Raw genomic sequence first — 19,274 nt, forward strand, 5'->3', positions numbered from 1 at the left:
GGATAAAATACAGTTTTTTATTTCAGGATAATACTCGTTCAATATAAGCATTTGAATGCAAGGTGTATAATTTAAAATTAAATTTCATAATTCAATTGATATAATTTACTATAGATTAAATCCATAAAACGTAAAGAACGTTTGTTTCCACGAACTGAAGTTTAGCAAACTCAACATCACTACAGAGAAAAACATTCTGTTTGTTTAGGTTGTTTGATTAACTCATAAATCATTACAGCAACGGATCATATATTCATCTGCTGCAGCTACAATAAACAAATTAATCATATATATTGCACTTTCTTTAATTTCGTTAAAAATAAAATGTGATTTTATTCTAAACGTGTATTTGATTAGAAAAGCATTTTTGTCGAGTATCGTTCTAATTTTTGCTAAGATTTTAAATAGTCATTTATATGTCTCATTAACCGGTTATAGTAAGCTACTTTTGCTAGTTTGTAGTTACACCAACCAGCATGCTACCAGTTTCATTCCTTAACAGCTTCAAAAGACGTTGATTTTATTCAAGTATTTGATTAAAGGATTGAATTAACGACTTCTTTTCAGTACAGATGCGGAAACATGTTGTATGATCTTTGTACTATATTTGTAAGTTGTGTGTCTTTTTTCTAATCTTTGTACTATATTTGCATGTAGTGTGTCTTTTGTATAACAGTTGTATCATATTTGTATGTAGTAACTGACGATACCACCGGCTCTGGCCACGACCTGTGACGTTTTTTATTTTCATTTTTGTACAGATAATAAAGTCATTATACTTGGGTCTGTCACCGTGTCGTCGTTCGTTCTGGTTGTCATCATCATATTAAGCATCGTACGGAGGTAAATAGTTTTAATACGAAATCCTTTAGCAAAGTCATTTCAAACGGTTAACGTCGGTAAGTAGTTATAATTGGAAGCACCGGTTTAAACATCTTACAGAGATAAATACCTCTAATAGGATGTCCTGTTTTCGACTGTCAGTTGTTATTGCCCATAGAAACGTCTATCAGATGTAAGGAGGCATCGTTATACATTGTAAAGAATGATATTTTTAATATCTAAAGGAGGTAAGTAGACGTATGGTGTAATGCTATACATTGCTATTTCAAAGCGTTTACAGAGGCAGGTAGCTTCATTGCGTTACGGATGATGATATTTCTGATATCGAACGGAGGTATGTAGTTTAAGATATAGTTAAACCTGAATTGTTTAGATGTCTTCCAGGGGTAGGACTTCAAATAGTATATTCTGTTAGTATAACATATGTAATTGTTCTTTCTAACATAATAAGGAGGGTAATGCTATCTGATACGATATCCGTAATAGTGACGCAGTGTTTATGACATCTTACGAAGGTGAGTAGATAGCAATGTTTTGTAGCGTCATGTCTGTAGCTACCTCATCTGGTAATATTAAAACATATTAAACATGACGTCTGGTAGTTGTAAACCTAGCATTAACAACGTAGTTTATCACTAGTATTAACATCTGATGGTTCAACTGATTTCACATATCTCTTAAAAGTTTATAGAAGGAGGCACCATTTAATCTAAAGTTAGAGACCGGGGATCATGCAAAATATTGACTGCTTTACTGGTTATTTCTCCGGTATCTCTGACCATGTGTCTATCAAATAATTACCTGTTAAAAGTCATGTACAAAATATCATGCTTACAGCACTTTTTTACTCGGTGTAAGCATTAGGTATCTAAAAAAACATGGTTCTAAATTCCGTTTGTAAATAACATTGATCTAGTATGTTCTTAGTACAATGTTGTCGTTTAAGGTACCATTTATAATAAATATGTATACTTCTATATTACATTATGCGCAGCTTCAATGAACATCAAGAAAGTAAGATATCTTCGGATTTTTTGAACAGTGTATTCATCAAAATATGGTTACCGTTTAAGCAAGAACTTAAGTGATATTGCAAGTAAACCAGAAACGTTTTTAATATCTAATCGATATTTTAACCCTTTCTTATAAAGATAAAAAATACTAGAAACTATTTGCAAAACATATCATGTTTAGCTGTGTCAGAACTGTTTATTGCATGTATAGGGATCAAAGTTTCTATGTGATCAACTCCACGTAATATGTCAGTATTTTTATGTTGTAGCAATAGGCTTACATCATTTTTAATGCAAGATATAGCCTTCAAGTTAGTATGATATAAAATTAACATGGTTATTAAATGATTTTACTAGACACATTTTAGCAGCATACTCAACATTACAGTACGTAAAAATAAAATATGTTATTAAATATCAACTGCTCGTGCAGTTCTTTTAGTACAAGCCAGCAAACGTAATGGACCAAATGCGTACAAATCTGCCAATCAAGTTTAGTAAATAACTTTTGGCCTAAACAATGCTGCAAAATCAGGGACACTCTTAAACTATTCAGTCTTCTAAATTTGATATTTTTCATGTTGTAAATAAAACGTCAGGTGTATTCTTATATCCTTAAACACTAATGATCCTGCATGAAACATAGAAAAAATGCATTAATATGAGAACTTTGAAAATTCTGTTGACAATATCGTAAATTCAAACACTAATATTTATTGTAGACAACATTTAGAAATGTTTCATATATTACGAATTTGGTTTTTGGATAGAGTATGTCCAACTAACGTGGTGTTTCACATTTATATCAGACACTGAAGACATTAGAAACTCTTATTTTCAGTTTCAATTTTCTAAATTTGTTGTAAAGAAAGTCTTAAGACTGAATAAGACTGATGTAGTTATATTGTGTATCGTCGCGTTCGGAGACACAGTACACCACAGTACATGGACCTACCTGTATTCACAGTGTCAGAACATCTGTACAGAAAAACCGAATGTTCCTACTACAAAGACTTCAAGAGCCTGTTTGTAAGCATTGTGGGGCAGTAGACACGGCCATGTAGATGAGGTAAGATTGTTGTTTCTACAACAATAACAGCCGTTATGCAATTCTAAAATGTTTCTAATGTTTCTATTAGTTTGAAAGGAACGTCGTCAACGTGTTTGTGAACTATATCCAACCTATGTTCTCAAAGCAAAGATTTGTTTAATCAACGTGTGTAAAAGTTCTTAAATGTATAGAGATAATCGAGAATATATTTATCACATAAAGCAAAACTTATCGATATCATTTTGATCGTTTTTGTCACTGATCTAGGACATTTATCACGAGATCTTTTATTTCACGTCTTGAGGTAAAATTGACATTGCTGATCCGTGTAAGAACTGGTACTGTTTGTAAGGAACATTTAAAACTTGATAGCCTTGTATCAATTGACCGAGAAACAAAATACAATCAAAATGTCCATACTGTGCTAAAGGTGCCTTGTCAATCATTCGTTACCACGCACGATCGCTTTATCTTTAATCATGCGGCGTTTTTATATATAATTGTGCATTGCTTTTAAGGATTTTTTCGTTTTATTTCAGGAGGACGAGGAATTCCCTGATCACCTATCAATATAAGAAGGAATAAACCAATTCAAATTATAGCCTCTTCTGTTTGCGATCAGTTATTTATTAACTGGTGTTTATCTACGCTTCATATAACATTCGTACCAAATAACTAATTAAGAACGCAAGAGGCATGGCCAGTCTCGGCTTATAAATATGTCCCATATCATTTTGCATGTCTGACATGATTCTATATAAACAATATGATACATAAGGAACAATCTAGAGATAGATATGAATTTGATTCTTACAGGACGAATGTAAATGTACTGATGTCCAATTTTTGCTTCAAAAGTAAAATGCATTGCCTATCAGAGTTGTTTTGGTTCTTTATTTCATGCTGAACATATCCACACACGATGAGAAGACACAACACACAAAACGCCTTATATCAAGGCTGACTCGTCAAAAAAAATCATTATTTATAAAATGTTGTACACTATATCGTCTCCGGATGTTGCTGATATTGTACAAAGTAGTGACTTTTTCAATGTCCATCTATCAAAAGTGACTATCTTTTGTGCAAGCAGCATGTCATAACTTCACAACAAAATACCTGGGGCTTTTTATGATTTTTCCCATTTTCAATCAAAACTGCGAGTTCTGAGACGGGAAGTACATGGTTAACAAAACATCCGGGAAAGATATATGAGGTCTCATAGGAAGATCTAAGTATAACTTTCATATAACTTGGAAAGTAATGATATCATATAGTTCAATAGGATTTAAACATTTTTACATATTAGCTAAAATGGAGTGCAATGGAGTGTAATGGTGTGCATAATATATGTATAATGTAATTCTAATGTAGCAATATACTAACACATTGAAGTATTCGAATTCATATCCATGTAATTATATGGCGCAGTGGTAATACGCTCGTTCTAACCTTTCCCCAATTGGGCCTCCTCGTTCACCTACCCGACCACATGCGCTTTCGCTTTCGTCTCACAGGAAAATCTCTCTTTTGTTTCAATCTGGGTAAACATGAATTATGTATATCAGTTTCATTTATAAGCTTGTTTCGCATTCGTTGTAAAATGGACAAAGTTTATATGTTACATGTTTTCTGATTGAGTGTTTAAAACTTTTTTCTTTCAGACGATATCGACGACAGAAGTTGTTAAAAAGTATGCTGTGGCAAGTTCGATTTGAGGAAATAGATTTTGTAACTGCACTTTTGAACGTCAGTGTTCGAGTAAGTTTTCAATATCAATTATTTAGTCATTATATTTTGACCTGGTCCGTTGTTAACGTTTTCAAAACATGGATTTACAGAAAAAAATGATGTTTGGTTCATCAAAGATTACCACAAGTACTTGGTTGTGTCAACTTATTTTCATAGTCTTGTACGTACTACCTGTTAAAATTAGTTTCGTTTAGTGTGAATGATGTACATCAATTTCATTTTACAAACCTGCTGAAAATTGCTTTTAACTCGCGATCCACTAAATATAAAATATAGAATTTCATTCCAATTTAACAAGCATTCGTTTGTATATGAAATTAAAAGGTTATTTGTCTTAGAACATAATGCAACATTGCATTTTTAAGTATCACAGGGAAATGTGTTCAAAGCTGAATCGCATTTCTTCTTGTTCTAATTGTAGGCGAGTTTTAAGACCCAGGGCATGAGGCGGTCAAACACGAAAAAGAACCTAATGAAGACAAAATCCCTGGAAAGGAACAATATGGCTTACAAAGGTTCTCCTGATCAGTCGCCCCTAAATTGCCATAAGCCAGATCACGGTAGCACCATGTTTGGGTCTGTTGCTTACATTAGAGGTATGTGTATACTAATTAGCATTTTTGTCATTTTACCTTGGAATTGTCTATTGTTGTAATTGAAGACTTCCATATATATGGTAAAAGAATAAATCTTAATCTTGTCGACGAAATAATTTCTATCCTAGTTGGAGTTTTATCTTCGTCTTAGCTATGATCACTATGTTATCCATGTTTTTTTTTTTACTTTAAGGGAGTTTAGTATCGGTGAAGCGAATGTCGCGAAACAGTGTCAACGTAACGAAAGATGTACTACAGGAGCTCAATCACGTAAGACTAAATCATGCATTATAACATATGTCAATAAGATCCAGACATCACATGATGTTGAAATTTCCGTCAAAATTTAGAATTGTTGTTAACGAGCGTCTATATTTGTCGCCATAGTAACCGAGAAATAAAATGTCCCGCAGCTTGTATTATTACCATTGTCATTATTACGTTTGTTTCTCATATTCCTTGTCTCAATATTTCAGTTATTTTCTATATCAACTTAAAGACATCAGATACTGTGATAAAATACGGATGCCATCATTTAAAAATCATAATTTTATTCGTTTGCTTCATTGTCACCAGGCAATTGTTCTTATATGAAGAGCAAAGGCATTGGTACCAAAAATCATAAGAACTTTTCGAACTTACTGTTTTCGCAGCTGATGGAACTGAAACATCAAAATGTCTGCGCGTTCGTCGGCGCTTGTGTGGATCCGGGAAGAATTCTGTTGCTATGGGAATATTGTCCAAAAGGAAGTTTACAAGTAAGATGTATTTCGAAGAAGATGTATTTTCAATAGAAATGTCGAACTGTCGGTGAACAGTGAGTAGAGGTATCGGTGTCTTTTTCATTTTCATAGCATCATTTCTTATGTAAAGCGAATTTGGAAGAAGGGTAATAAATACATATTAGAAATTAAACATGATAATACACGCTTAACAAAAATAGTGAATATCACATATTATCTTGAAGTACTTTTTTATAAAAATAATGGCTACAGATAATGTCATTATGATCAAAACTATTATGGACAAGGCCTGTATTAAACAATGGTCATTCTACTCCCCAGGACGTCATATGGAACCAAAACATTAAACTGGACAGGATGTTTATGTTTGCTCTGACACAGGATATTGCAAAGGTAAGATTTGTACAATACGGTACGAAAACGTATCGAAACCAAAAGCTGATGTTTATCAACAAAGCTGTAAATATACATATTATTTCACGAGGAATATTAAAACTGATTCACAAATAAGCTTTGTACTGTTTTTGATATATAACATGCAATTGACGTTTCTATTCAGTCTTTAAACTGTTTTTTTGTAGGGTCTTGATTTCATTCATAAGTGTTCCATACATTACCATGGTAATCTAAAAAGTTCCAACTGTGTAGTGGATAGTCGATGGACATGTAAATTGACAGATTTTGGAGTGCCCACTATTAGACTGATGGACAAATGTTCTGCTAGTGTCACAGACGAGGGGAGTAACTCAAGTAAGTATAATATCTATGACAAAGTAGACGGAAAACAAGAAAATATCAGCATCAATGTTTGTTGCTGAAAATATAGAATTCAAAGATACACAGAAATTATCATTAAAATCCTAATGTACACTTTGATATATACACTTGCATTAGTGTATTTAATATTCTTTTTAATTATCGGATGCTTACAAATTGTCAAATGTATCAATTACGGATCAGGTGCACCTCTCCCATCTAGTTTCTGACATTTATTTTCACCAATATTGCAGTTTACTTCATTATTTCATTTTCCTGAATCTCATTCTAAATTCGTTAGATAGTGTGATTTCGTCTATTTTGTACAGTATTTGAGATGAACGTTCAATTTGTTTTCTTTAAACAATACCGAATAGCATATCAGCATTGTAAAAAAATTACTTCGTACTTTGCAGAATTTTTATGGACGTGTCCCGAAATTTTGAGGTCAGACAAGATATATGACAAACAGAAGGGAGACATATATTCTCTTGGTATCATCATAAAGGAGGTTTTCACCAGGTCGGGACCTTACACGGAATATCCGTTCCTTACTCCACATGGTAATTATTGAACTATACATCGATCATGTTTGGATTTCTTTTTCATCAACTCGTCTCCTTTTCCTTTTTTATATAAAACTAATACAGTATTTACCATAATTACAGTTAGTAAAACCATATGAACATAGGTATAGAATAGTAATCACTATTTGAAAGCATAAATTAAGGAATCGTCTTTACAGCTATCATGACATCAAAGCATTGAAGAAAATGATTAATTGTTACTAGAATAAAATGAATCATAGAGTAGTGACTTATGCGCAATTCTAATGTAATTACAGAGATCATAATGAGAGTCAGAGATCGCGTATCTCGGACAGCGCCATTCCGTCCAATGATTTCTGCGGAGCTCCGAGAGAGCCCTGACTTACAGACCCTTATAGAAGAGTGCTGGAATGAAGACCCACTTCTCAGACCTTCGGCTGCCAGAACTACGAAAGCACTCAACCGTATAAATCCGTCCAAGTAAGAAATTGTACATTTACTACTTCGTTATGTCTTATTGTGTATAAAAGAAGGGTAATTGTTTAAAGAAAGTTGAGGTAAGTCCTTCTTCATACATGTACGATGATCCTGTACACCCATTTTTATATAATCATACTTATCCAACCAATAACAGAGCATTGTTCCGTGTTAAAAATAACGGTAAATTGTGACGTCACAAAACCGATTCAAACTTAGCACGATTATCTTCCCATTATCTGCACATTTATTGCTTTCTTTACGTAGAAACATGACCATGATTGATAACATGATCGCCATTCTGGAAAAATATGCCAACCACCTGGAGGAATTAGTGGCTGAGAGAACCAGCGAACTGGACGCCGAAAAACAGAAAACAGAAAACCTTCTCTACAGGATGTTGCCACAGTATGTAATGAAACAACTTTAGGCAAAACACATTCATAAAGATAACGTTCATAGAAAAAAAAACACTTTTGGCGACCTGTTCATATCTTTTGATATATTCCAAATCAACAATTTTACAGTCCACAATAAAATGATTACAAACAACACGTTAAATCAAGTGTTTTATGTGGAAACTATATTACTATCTGTAGTCTTTTTATCGCATTTAAGTGATAATTTTAGTTTGTATGTTCACTTTTCTAAAATGAAACCCAAACTACAGCTTCCAAATTCAAATCAGCAATCCTTATGTTTGATAACTGATAACTCACATCAATTGTTCCTGAGCTGACATAACAAATACTTGGATTGCGATAAAAGTTTCAGAAATCGTCTTCAAAATGTTAAAGTTGTTAGGTATTTTAGATAGAGTGTCGAGTAGAATTCAATAATTCAAACAACAAAGGAAATTAGGATCTGGTAATAGTAAACCGTATACAAACCATGTAAATACTCATTGTAATTCACCATCGAAGTCTTTGTTTACAAATAAACCAGCTATTAGTGATAAAGATTTAAACATGTGTAAACCATGTACGAATATTTGTTTTTTTTAAACGCATTTACATAAAACATTGTTTTTCAGTCCATTTTTCGACCGCCGTACATATAGATCAGTAGACTTAATAAAAAATATCTCGTGTTCATTCAAACATCTTTGTTTAACAGGTCTGTAGCTGAGGACCTTAAGTTGGGCAAAACAGTGAAGGCAGAACATTTTGATGAGGCAACCATTTACTTTTCTGATATAGTAGGATTTACAACCATTTGTGGCAGTAGCACTCCTATAGAGGTAAGACATTTGCAAAAACTACGGTTTTATGTTTTTTTTTCCATTTTCCGGAATAGTGAGTGTTCATTCGACTTATTTTCACGTGCCTAATAAACATGCGCAAAGCATTTGGGAAACGATAAAAATGATGCATCGCCAATTATTTCGAATTCATTTTTAGTGAAATTTTATATGTAAATAATATGAATAATATCATGCATCCCTATTAATCCGCTTTTACAGGTAGTGAATCTGCTAAACAGTTTGTATACGCTGTTCGATGACATCATCACTCGATATGATGTGTATAAGGTAAGTCTTGAAAACTCTGAACTGTTATAAAAAAAATTGTAAATCTCCAAATACAACGACGTGGTTAATAATTGGAGATCAATAATTTCTATGATTAATACATATACTATCATGATACTGTTAAAAGATTGTTTCCTGATAAAATATGATACCTTATAACAATATAATATAATATAATAGTTCATCTTTAATGAACGCGTGGGCACCAATGGACACTCATCGACAAACAGAGACAAACAACATCGCATAACGTTTAAGCCTTCCATCACCATCAAGACGTTTTTATTATTATTTTATTCGTCCAGGTGGAGACGATTGGAGATGCATATATGTTGGCTAGTGGTCTTCCAAAGAAAAACGGCCCTCGCCACATCAGAGAGATCGCTGATTGTGCATTAGACATTCTAGCCTCAATTACTACATTCAGTATACCCCATCAAGATGGCAAAAATCTCAGGATTCGAGTTGGTAGGTATCATATTGCGTCCATATTACTTAATGACGTTTTGCATGACAAAAGATCCTATTGTCTCTAAGTATGATTTCACTGCAAATAAGTAACACTGACAATGGATTTCACTGTAAGAGCAGTTTACAATATAAATACTTTTTATTTGGATTTTACTGGAAGTACTGTAATGTGTTAGACGGTTTTCACTATAAATACTGTAAACATGGATGTCAATAATATTAATACGTAAGTATATGCTGAACATGTAAACACGGGTTTCAATGTTGTTTAAGTAAACACAGTTGATACTGTTAATGTGAATACAGGTTTCAATGTTGATAAAGTAAACACTTTACTGTTAAGTATGATTTTACTGTAAATACAGTGTTCAATGAAAATACGGATTCGCTGTCAATGAGGATTCCACTGTCAATGCTGAAAAAAACTGATTTCAATGTAAATACTGTAAACTGTATTTACGGATTTCAATGTAAATACTGTAAACTGTATTTAAGGATTTCAATGTAAATACTGTAAACTGTAAAATCTGTAAACTGTATTTAAGGATTTCAAAAATACTGTAAACTGTATTTAAGGATTTCAAAAATACTGTAAACTGTATTTAAGGATTTCAATGTAAATACTGTAAACTGTATTTAAGGATTTCAAAGTAAATATTGTAAACGTTATATATTGTAAACTGTACTCACGGATTTAATGTAAATATGGCTTTAACAGTAAATATGACTATCACTGTTTATTTTTCGTTGGCCCTATTTTGTTTTGTGCCTTACTTCATTATACAGCTGTCAAAACCCGAGGAAACTGAGGAAGATCCAAATTGGTGGAGATTATTGTCAAAAATCAGATGGAGAGATGCACTTACCTGAAATTTTAAAAATCAAAGCTTTCAATATGAAATAATTAAAAAAGACAACCACAAATACATGTGTATACATTCTCTATAGTGCAACTGTTTCAATGAATATTAAAACGTGGCATGCCGGTAATGTTGTTATGATAATGCCCATGTCGAAACTATAACTATATGACTCTCTATTGTCGTCTTTCCAGGTATCCACTCAGGACCAGTAGTGGCAGGAGTAGTGGGATTAGCTATGCCGCGTTATTGTCTGTTCGGAGACACGGTTAACGTCGCCTCACGCATGGAGTCCACTGGACTACGTAAGTCTCAACAATTGAAGTAGATTGCTGAGGAATAACATTTTCATTTATTATTATTATTATTATTATTATTATTATTATTATTATTATTATTACAAGCTATACTAAGCTAAACGTTGATACGTATAAACATACAAATGTATAACAATACATCTGTTTCTAAGAAATTATTTTGTTTTGAGTACAAGTATCATTTGTTTCCAATGTGTCCGGTGATGCATGATACAACGATCGTGGTTTAACTCGGAAACTATTTTTGTAAATGATTTTGTATTCACCATTTTCATAGTGAAAGATGTTAGACTAGTGGAAGAAATAAGTAAATAGAAACGAAATTTTAAAAATACACATAAAAAACTCCAAGCCTTTACCACTTTCGTAAATCTATCGATTGTTTTTGCTCCACAGTGCAAAAAAGTAGCTACCTTATAAATAGTATGGTAGTAGCTTGCAACTTAAGAAAAAGGGTAACCGATAGATTTCCGTAGTAACATCCGTGTCGTTTAGAAATTTTGCAATGATGACTCTTTCTAAAGGTCATATGATCAAGTACATGATGTAGCATTTTAAATACAATGGTAGCCTTGAAAATCGGAGGATATTGACTTTTAATAGTAGATATTTCGGCAAGTAAGCCTTGTACAATCCTCTCATTTGTCATAATTTTATGGGTTTACGTAATACTTGTTGTTGGAATAAGTAACTATTAAACCCGTTCCTGATTACCTGTTATTGCCATTAAAATGTGACCAAGTGCGTTTCTTGTATAAAGACTTCTGCGTTTAATTCAATATTTAATTCTGCTTTTGTAGCTTTGAAGATACATCTCAGTACGATATCCAAGGAAAATTTGGAGAAGTTTTCGGGATACCATTTACATTGTCGAGGTGAAATAACTGTGAAAGGAAAGGGGATAATGAAAACCTATTTTCTGGAGGGGCGTGAAGGGTTTGATAGACCCTTACCAGATGTGTATGACAACCTGTCGGCCTGCTCTACAAGTATTCCTTCCACACCAGCTACACCGATGTCTCCACTGGCAACGATACCGGAAGTTGATATAAAGCAAACGTCAGAAGCATGTCTACCAATGAAAGACTTCGTTACAAAAATGTTGTCTGGCCCGAAAGGGGAAGGAGTTGTGTCACCTGATGAATTCATTGCAAACATGCATTCTGATATTGACAATGATGTTGTTTCTCCAGAAATGATTGTAACAAAAATGTTGTCAGATCTTGACAAGCACTTGATATCAGCAGAAGAGTTCATGACAAATGTGTTATCAACGTCAGAACGGACTAATGTCTCTCATGAGAGTGAAGATTTCGGATACACCGGAATCGGTGACAAAGATGACTTGTGTAAACATTCAGAACCTGTAAAGAACTTCATCACACAAACTACACCAGATCCTGACAAAGACAGTGTATCGCAAGTGTCTTCAAATGACGAATATGACTCTCTTAGCACTACGTACTCTGTTGATAATCCTTACATAACACGTGACTTTCTTAGACACATGCTCGATGATCACAGAGACGAACTTAAACGAGACGCAAAAACAGTTGAGGAAAGCACAGCATTATGACGTCATCTTGGGATTTAATTTCACCTGTTGTTATTTACCCTCCACTATATATTGTGTTCATTTTCAGATATGAAACATGAAATCGTAGCTTTACATCTAGGAATACATACCTGAGAATATTTAAATCATCTGATTTACAAGCCATCCAAAAATCAAAGTGTAATTCAAATGTTGATTTAGGAGGCCGATATTCTGCAATTGAAACTGAAACTGTTTTATATATACATATTAGTTGTCTTTACCGCGATAAAATGGTATATGTTATCATACATTGAAAAAATATATTAGCAAACCAACTCCGGGCATTAAATCTAGTCCTGCCAACAAGGAGATTGAAGTCCAAACTTATGATGAATATGAAAGAGATCTAATATTGTTTAGTGCTTTTTGTTAATATTGTCGATCATTTAATATTCTTTGAATGAACTTGAAATTAGCATAACTGCTTTTCGATGGTAGAACTGAAGAAGGTTAATAAAAAACTTCAGAATTGAAGGTATTCACAAAGATAGACATGATGATTTGGAGCGGGGAGGGGAGAAATGGTTTCGTATCTGATACTGATGTTTTGCAATTAAATGTTTCTCTGTAATAAATAATTATTAATAACATAATATTAATGTCAATGTTTCATTTGTTATGCTAAGATGTGCCAAATATCCAAGAAACTTGTAGAAAAATGACATAAATTCACATAGACTATAAAATGATGTACTATTTTTGAAATCTTGTGTATTTGTAACTACTTAAGTGTACAGATGATTTTGGCTGCATGTTTTGTATAAATCTGAAAGAAAAATTACGGTAGCTGTTTTTATATGTGTTATCATACCAGTGGGTACAAGTGTGTTTTAGTATTGTGTGATATAAGTTGTATCATATAACGGGTTTGCTTGGCTTGTTTGTTTGTTCCTTAACCAGAATATCGAATATTAGCAATGTCATATTTTCGCAATGACAAACAAGAACTACAATGTATATTGCAATTCTTTCTCACTTCATATTCGTCAGCTAAATATTTCAAAACACCATCGTATGCCTAATTCAGTTAAAGTACGATTTTGACGAAAAAAATTGCTGTACGATGTATCGATTTGTTCTAGTCCCAAAAGCATGTATATACATATAAATATGTTGTATTAATGGCTCAAGGTTATCCTTATTATCAGTAATGTACAAAATATATACTGTATAATAAATTTCGCCATGGTTAAATTTTTTAAAAATTAAAGATCAGGCGAATTATATGCGAAGGACAAACAAAACCTGGCATATGATTCTCCACATAGTTAATGGTGTATTATTATTTGATAATCAAATCAATACGTTACATCACACGTTCTCTGATAAAAAGATGTACCAGGGACATCTTTCAAAGATGTGTAATCCCTGCTTGTTGCTTTGAAATAATCTCTAAAGCGCACTTCTCGATACTCGGGGGTTACGATCACTTTCGCCTTGTGCACCCCTGGATTATTTCCTAGCAAAACTGAAGATACAAGCGATGTAATTTGGTAAGTCTAGAGCGGGTTTCAGACTGAAGCGACATCCGACTTCTAAGCTAGCACAACGTACCGTTATGCGACCTGAATTTCGTTTAACTACACCAGAGGATCAAAATAGTCTTCTCGTCTTATCAGTAATGTGTCTCAAATAAAGCCTTCGGTCGATAGTGGCCGTAACCCATTCGGCATCGATAATGAATAAGTGCGAGTTCATATATATACATATCTCTATAGTGACTTGAATTGTACTGAAGACATATAGGTGAATAGCACTTTTCAAAGCAGATTATAAACTAAACTGACTCATACAGTTGTTTCTTCCTTCTAAGTCAAACAATTTCTATTTCACAGCACTATATAAGTAAAATACATTTCATTGAAACACTAAGACTGATCCTTATATGCATATATCATCAATTTCGCTCCAAAAAAACAACTAATGAAATATGCATTTAGATTGAACTTCATTGACGGGTGTGCTGTTGTAGAACCTGCGCCCTTTAAAGTTTCAACAATATATATAGCCCAACTCTAGACGTTTGTAATAGGTAGCTCTTATATTCATCTGTGAAGAATCGCACATTATAAATCTTGATTATTCCAAAGCAAAAGTAAAGGATATGACATAAAATTATTAGTTAGTCTTGATACATTTAATATCACTTTTGTCGATGCAATATGAAACTTTACGCCTCATGTCGTTTCATTTAATTATTTTTAACAAGTACCGAAGTTATAATGAAACTGTTTTTAAACGCAATGTCTATGAAAAATTTTGAACAAAATTTGATATTCTTTAATCTTGGAGGGAACATATCTGTGTTTTAAGATCGAAAATGTATTCTACTTAACCAACGGCAAAGTCATGCAGATCACGGTACAAAGTTCTCAGAATGACATCAGTCGTGAATGCGACTAATTAATAGCCACCACACGTTGACTGTTTATCGTAAACACAGAGACAGTTTCCAGTTCACATAAACGCCGCACTTCCTTTAGCATGCAAATGGAAATGAAATGTTTCAAAATAGATTCATGGTAGCGGTATGAAAATAATTCAATATCCTGAATTCATCATTCTGCTTCTTGTGTCATTTTGTTATGTAAGATTTCATTGGCAGTTAGGTTCTGCTTCATCGACGACAACAAAACTTGGTCAATACAGTAAGTAATGTTACTTTCACAGATAGCAAGGGCAACAATAATGAAACGATCAGATATATTAACGGACATCCTACGCATCTACCGCCGGTATGCTGCACCTAGAATAAAGGTTACCATTTTGGTGACAATAACACTCTCTAATCTTCATCGAACTGCATCTCACAGAACTCAATACTGTATGTTAAGTAAGGATGACCCTCATAGACCCCACTTATAAATAGAAAAACGATACTAATAGTTCCTAGTTTGTGTTATTTTTGATGACCATTATTTCTAGACTAAACTTATACACGCAACGTTTGGGCTCAGTTACTCAAAGCATAATTAGATTTAGCCATTTAAAGTTAAAGTGAAAGAAACAAGGATTTTAAAAACAAAATTGACACTCAGCGAATATTAGTATCGCATGTCGCAACAACTCTTCAACTGTTGAATGATAAAAAAATGTTTCTAAGTATGTTTCATTTAAATCTGAAAAATTGTTACTAACCACTGGAGAAATCTAACCATTCTTTGCGCAAAAGAAGACTTTCAGTCTTATCTCATGTCGAAGTAAAGACAAAGATGGCGGTGTGCAGGAATTTGTTCGTTTTATGTGTGATCAACTGTTACCTGCTCATGGCGGCATCTGAATTTGTTGGTTCGTCTCGGATGCAATTTGTAGACAACAAACAGTAAGTGTTTTACGTAGTGCGTGTTACTTGACCTGTGGTGCACATTGTTTACAAAAAAACTAACCGTGATATGAGTATAAACAGCATGAATTTCTTCAAAATGTAGTTTTCAGCTGTAAGATGCAGATTACTTCATTGTTTGGCTCTACTGTATCTCATTCTAAACTATGAAAAGGTGCTATTCGATCGTGTGTCTATTTACAATCTTTAAGATAGCAGGTGGTGGACACTGCTGGTGGACTTTAAGTTCCCGAGGTTTGCCGTTACCTGCTTGCCACGTTTTAATTCACTCGAATTGTGGCATCTGAGCATTTTCTTTAATCGCCTCCTAGCCTTCAATATTTTATCATCACTGACGAGTCCTAGAAGGACGAAACACTTGTATAATATAGTTTAAGTAATTGTTTTGCCCTACAGTATCTCACTGTAAATTAGCAAAATGTGCTATTCACTTGTTTGCCTTTTGAACAATCCTTAAACTATTTGTTTATGTGTAATCGGAATTGAGATATATATATATATATATATGAGCAACATTCGATCTATAGATTAAATTTATTCAGGTTTCGAAGTTTAAAATATATCTCATACATTTAATTTTACAAAATGAAACACCGATACCATTCCTAGTCGACCGTAAATCCATGAACACGAAAAACGTGAACATTAATCTTTATCTTTCACTTTTATCTTAAACTCTGCGTTACTGTCACGATAATTTAACATAACGTTATCATTTCTTCATCGTGTTGACCTTCGGTTTGCTAACGTTGTAGTTTTGCATTATTTATGTAGATAATTTTGATTCACAATAAGCTGTCCAGAACATGGATATATATGAAAACAGAGAAATACAGCAAGCATATCTTAATGAATTACTGTAAAACGTTTCAGGGGGTTCAATCCTTTAAGAATAGGACAAAAGAAATCTACATAATAATAATTTCAAGTTGTTTGATTCGGGGACATTAATTTGTAGATTATGAGCAAAATGAAACCCCCGCCAAATAATTTGTTTATAATGGGCAAATTAAGTCAAAAGATCAAGTTTATCCACATACTTACATGACAAGTACGCCCTCAAAATATGAGATTGTCAAATCCATAGTCCTTGAAATAAATGTTAAGGAATTCAAATGCATCAAAAATATTAATTAACAAAATGTGAGAAACCTGTTGTGTCAGTCATATTTTATCAACGACCTCTTACGAAGACTTTTAATGAAACGTAATCTCGAAGATTGTACAAGACCTGAAAAATCAAGCAAGATAAAATAAACGAAATGAAAAAAAATTAATGTAATTTTTATAAAGAAATTGAACAAAGGGGGACAACTCCATCACGTGATATCTTTAAGAAGTTGTTTATCAATGTTACGAAGAATACATGTAGGAAGTGAAACATATATCTGGTTTTAAGCAAGTTTCCAAAATCAGCTTACCTGACTGGAACCTTGGCTTTCTTTTTCTTTCTGTTTTAATCAATAATCTCCTTTTGCCTCTCTGTCCTACAGTTGGAATTAGCTTTGCAAATGTATCTGCGGTACAGAAGGTTGTAGGAGGACCCGTTTACCCGACACTAAGTATATTCTTAGACGTTCTTTTCCGAGCCTGTGCATTGCATGGTCGCTTAATAATTTGCTAACATTTAAATGTTGCTTTTATATCATACGATAACCATTTCATGATTTTGTAGATTCCATGAGGTAGTACTTTCGCAGCTAATGGAGAAAATAGAAAGTCAAGAAGTGAGGTTAAAACAGCTGGAGATGGCGTTATTAAACCATGAAGATAAAGCAGAGGCAAAGGAGCGGCGTATCTCACAGCTTGAAACGAGTGTGTCAGATCATGAGACAGCTCTACTGGAGAAAGATCAACATTTAATGGAACTTAAAACGAGGATGAAAATCTACGAGGAGAATCTGGTGGAAAAAGATCAGCGAATCACTGAACTGAGGTCGAGGATGGCATTTTTTGAAGAGAGTTTGAGGGGAAAAGATCAACATAAAGTCGAAAGGGAAAATAATGTATCCCGTCAGAAAGATTCCGTCAGTTCTTTTGAAGATGAAAATACCAACATTGAAATAACTTATCTGTCAACAGAGGATCCACGTGAATATGATCAGCAGGAGAAGAAAATGATAGAGCATGAACCTTCTAGTATGTATCAGTTGTTTATTCAACATGCTTTAATATCGTATTGATACACTTTCAGACTTCATAAATCATTAACAAGTAGCTTAACATTTGCCAATAGAATTTAGTATACTAATTATGTTATTAGAATGCAATACATGTACATCATGCAATATAAAAATACAACTTACCTTAGGAGAGGTTAAGATATATCATAGGTGTTCCAGAACAACACCTTTTGTTTCTGTTTTGTAATACTAATTATTGATCCACAAATTGATCCAATTTATTTTGTATTGTTTTCCAGTCAGGGTGAGTCCGATAGTGACACAGGGGGTTGCTTTCTGTGTTTCCTTGAGTAAAGGGGCTACTCTACATGTGAACGAAGTAATCGTATATTCTACGGTCATGACCGACATCGGGAGAGGATACAACCAGCATGATGGTATCTACATTGTACCCAAGAGCGGGGTGTATGTGTTCACCTGGACCACGGTTTCCTCTTTACACAGCAACATCGGCACTTCACTAATTATAAATGGTTCCGTTGAAGGGCTTCTTGGTTCTTTCGGAGGCAACATCAATAATTACCAATCAGCCACGGGTGTCATAGTCAAGGCAGTGACAGCTGGAGATCACGTGTATATAAAGAACAATATGAATGGAGCCATTGTGTCGGACGGTTTGGTAAGACCAACCTTTTCGGGATGGCGTCTGTTTTGAAAAATGAAGACCATTTTTTATAACCGCTCCTTCACTCATTTAATGTTCAACGGGGAATGGAATTAGATCATTATTTTCAATTTTCAAAGACAAATAAGTAATGGTTTCAATTAATAACTCAAAAGGAGTTTGATATGCAAATGTTTTTATTTTTTTTTTTTTTTTTATTTTTTTTATTTTTCAAAATTAAAATTTTGTTTTTTGTGTTTTTTAAGTTTCCGTGTATTTTGATTAATGATAATCTCTAATCTAATAAAATATGGTTATAAGATGTCTTCCCTTGTTTCTCGTTTGGTTTTTTTTCAGATTGCCTGAAAACCCTGAATTACCTGATAGTTGCTATGTCTCTAGATGGGATTATCGGGATTTAATAGCATATAAATCGTATTCGGATAGGAAACATGTATTTGTGTTTCCCCATGAAAGATTTAAGAATGACAAAAAACATGTAGAATTCAACATTTAACACAAAGATCACTGATTTTATTACCTCATCATCTAATTTTTTTTTCACCTTTTCATTTAGGGAAGTTTACCC

The 19,274-nt window shown here is 33.4% G+C and overlaps 2 protein-coding genes across 2 annotated transcripts in view; both read left to right on the top strand.

Annotated features, from left to right (window-relative positions):
* The window catches only part of LOC132548393 (atrial natriuretic peptide receptor 1-like), a 33,832-nt gene extending 21,298 nt beyond the window's left edge, over window positions 1–12,534 (top strand). The window contains exons 11-25 of the mRNA XM_060212258.1: window positions 762–843; window positions 4,572–4,668; window positions 5,081–5,255; window positions 5,449–5,525; window positions 5,909–6,013; window positions 6,320–6,391; window positions 6,580–6,748; window positions 7,171–7,317; window positions 7,599–7,782; window positions 8,047–8,187; window positions 8,896–9,019; window positions 9,242–9,310; window positions 9,616–9,778; window positions 10,836–10,946; window positions 11,759–12,534. Of these exons, the coding sequence (XP_060068241.1) occupies window positions 762–843; window positions 4,572–4,668; window positions 5,081–5,255; window positions 5,449–5,525; window positions 5,909–6,013; window positions 6,320–6,391; window positions 6,580–6,748; window positions 7,171–7,317; window positions 7,599–7,782; window positions 8,047–8,187; window positions 8,896–9,019; window positions 9,242–9,310; window positions 9,616–9,778; window positions 10,836–10,946; window positions 11,759–12,534 (2,492 nt within the window). The remainder of the gene's footprint in view (window positions 1–761; window positions 844–4,571; window positions 4,669–5,080; window positions 5,256–5,448; window positions 5,526–5,908; window positions 6,014–6,319; window positions 6,392–6,579; window positions 6,749–7,170; window positions 7,318–7,598; window positions 7,783–8,046; window positions 8,188–8,895; window positions 9,020–9,241; window positions 9,311–9,615; window positions 9,779–10,835; window positions 10,947–11,758) is intronic.
* Window positions 12,535–15,767: 3,233 nt separating this feature from the next.
* On the top strand, window positions 15,768–19,051 carry LOC132548425 (uncharacterized). The gene is made up of 4 exons (XM_060212290.1): window positions 15,768–15,877; window positions 17,574–18,037; window positions 18,321–18,700; window positions 19,043–19,051. Exons 1-4 carry the CDS (start codon window positions 15,768–15,770, stop codon window positions 19,049–19,051), a joined length of 963 nt encoding a protein of 320 aa, XP_060068273.1.
* Window positions 19,052–19,274: the final 223 nt, after the last annotated feature.

Source organism: Ylistrum balloti, unplaced genomic scaffold, assembly GCF_031769215.1.
Source record: "Ylistrum balloti isolate Yb309-2 unplaced genomic scaffold, AGI_CSIRO_Ybal_v1 Utg370010, whole genome shotgun sequence".
Classification (NCBI taxonomy): domain Eukaryota; kingdom Metazoa; phylum Mollusca; class Bivalvia; order Pectinida; family Pectinidae; genus Ylistrum; species Ylistrum balloti.

What these genes read in the sequence shown, in the direction of transcription:
- LOC132548425 (XM_060212290.1), top strand. Translation starts at nt 15,768, where the DNA reads ATGGCGGTGTGCAGGAATTTGTTCGTTTTATGTGTGATCAACTGTTAC. An exon ending in CAATTTGTAGACAACAAACA is followed by an intron (nt 15,878 to 17,573) that starts GTAAGTGTTTTA and finishes ATGATTTTGTAG; the next exon opens with ATTCCATGAGGTAGTACTTT. An exon ending in GATAGAGCATGAACCTTCTA is followed by an intron (nt 18,038 to 18,320) that starts GTATGTATCAGT and finishes ATTGTTTTCCAG; the next exon opens with TCAGGGTGAGTCCGATAGTG.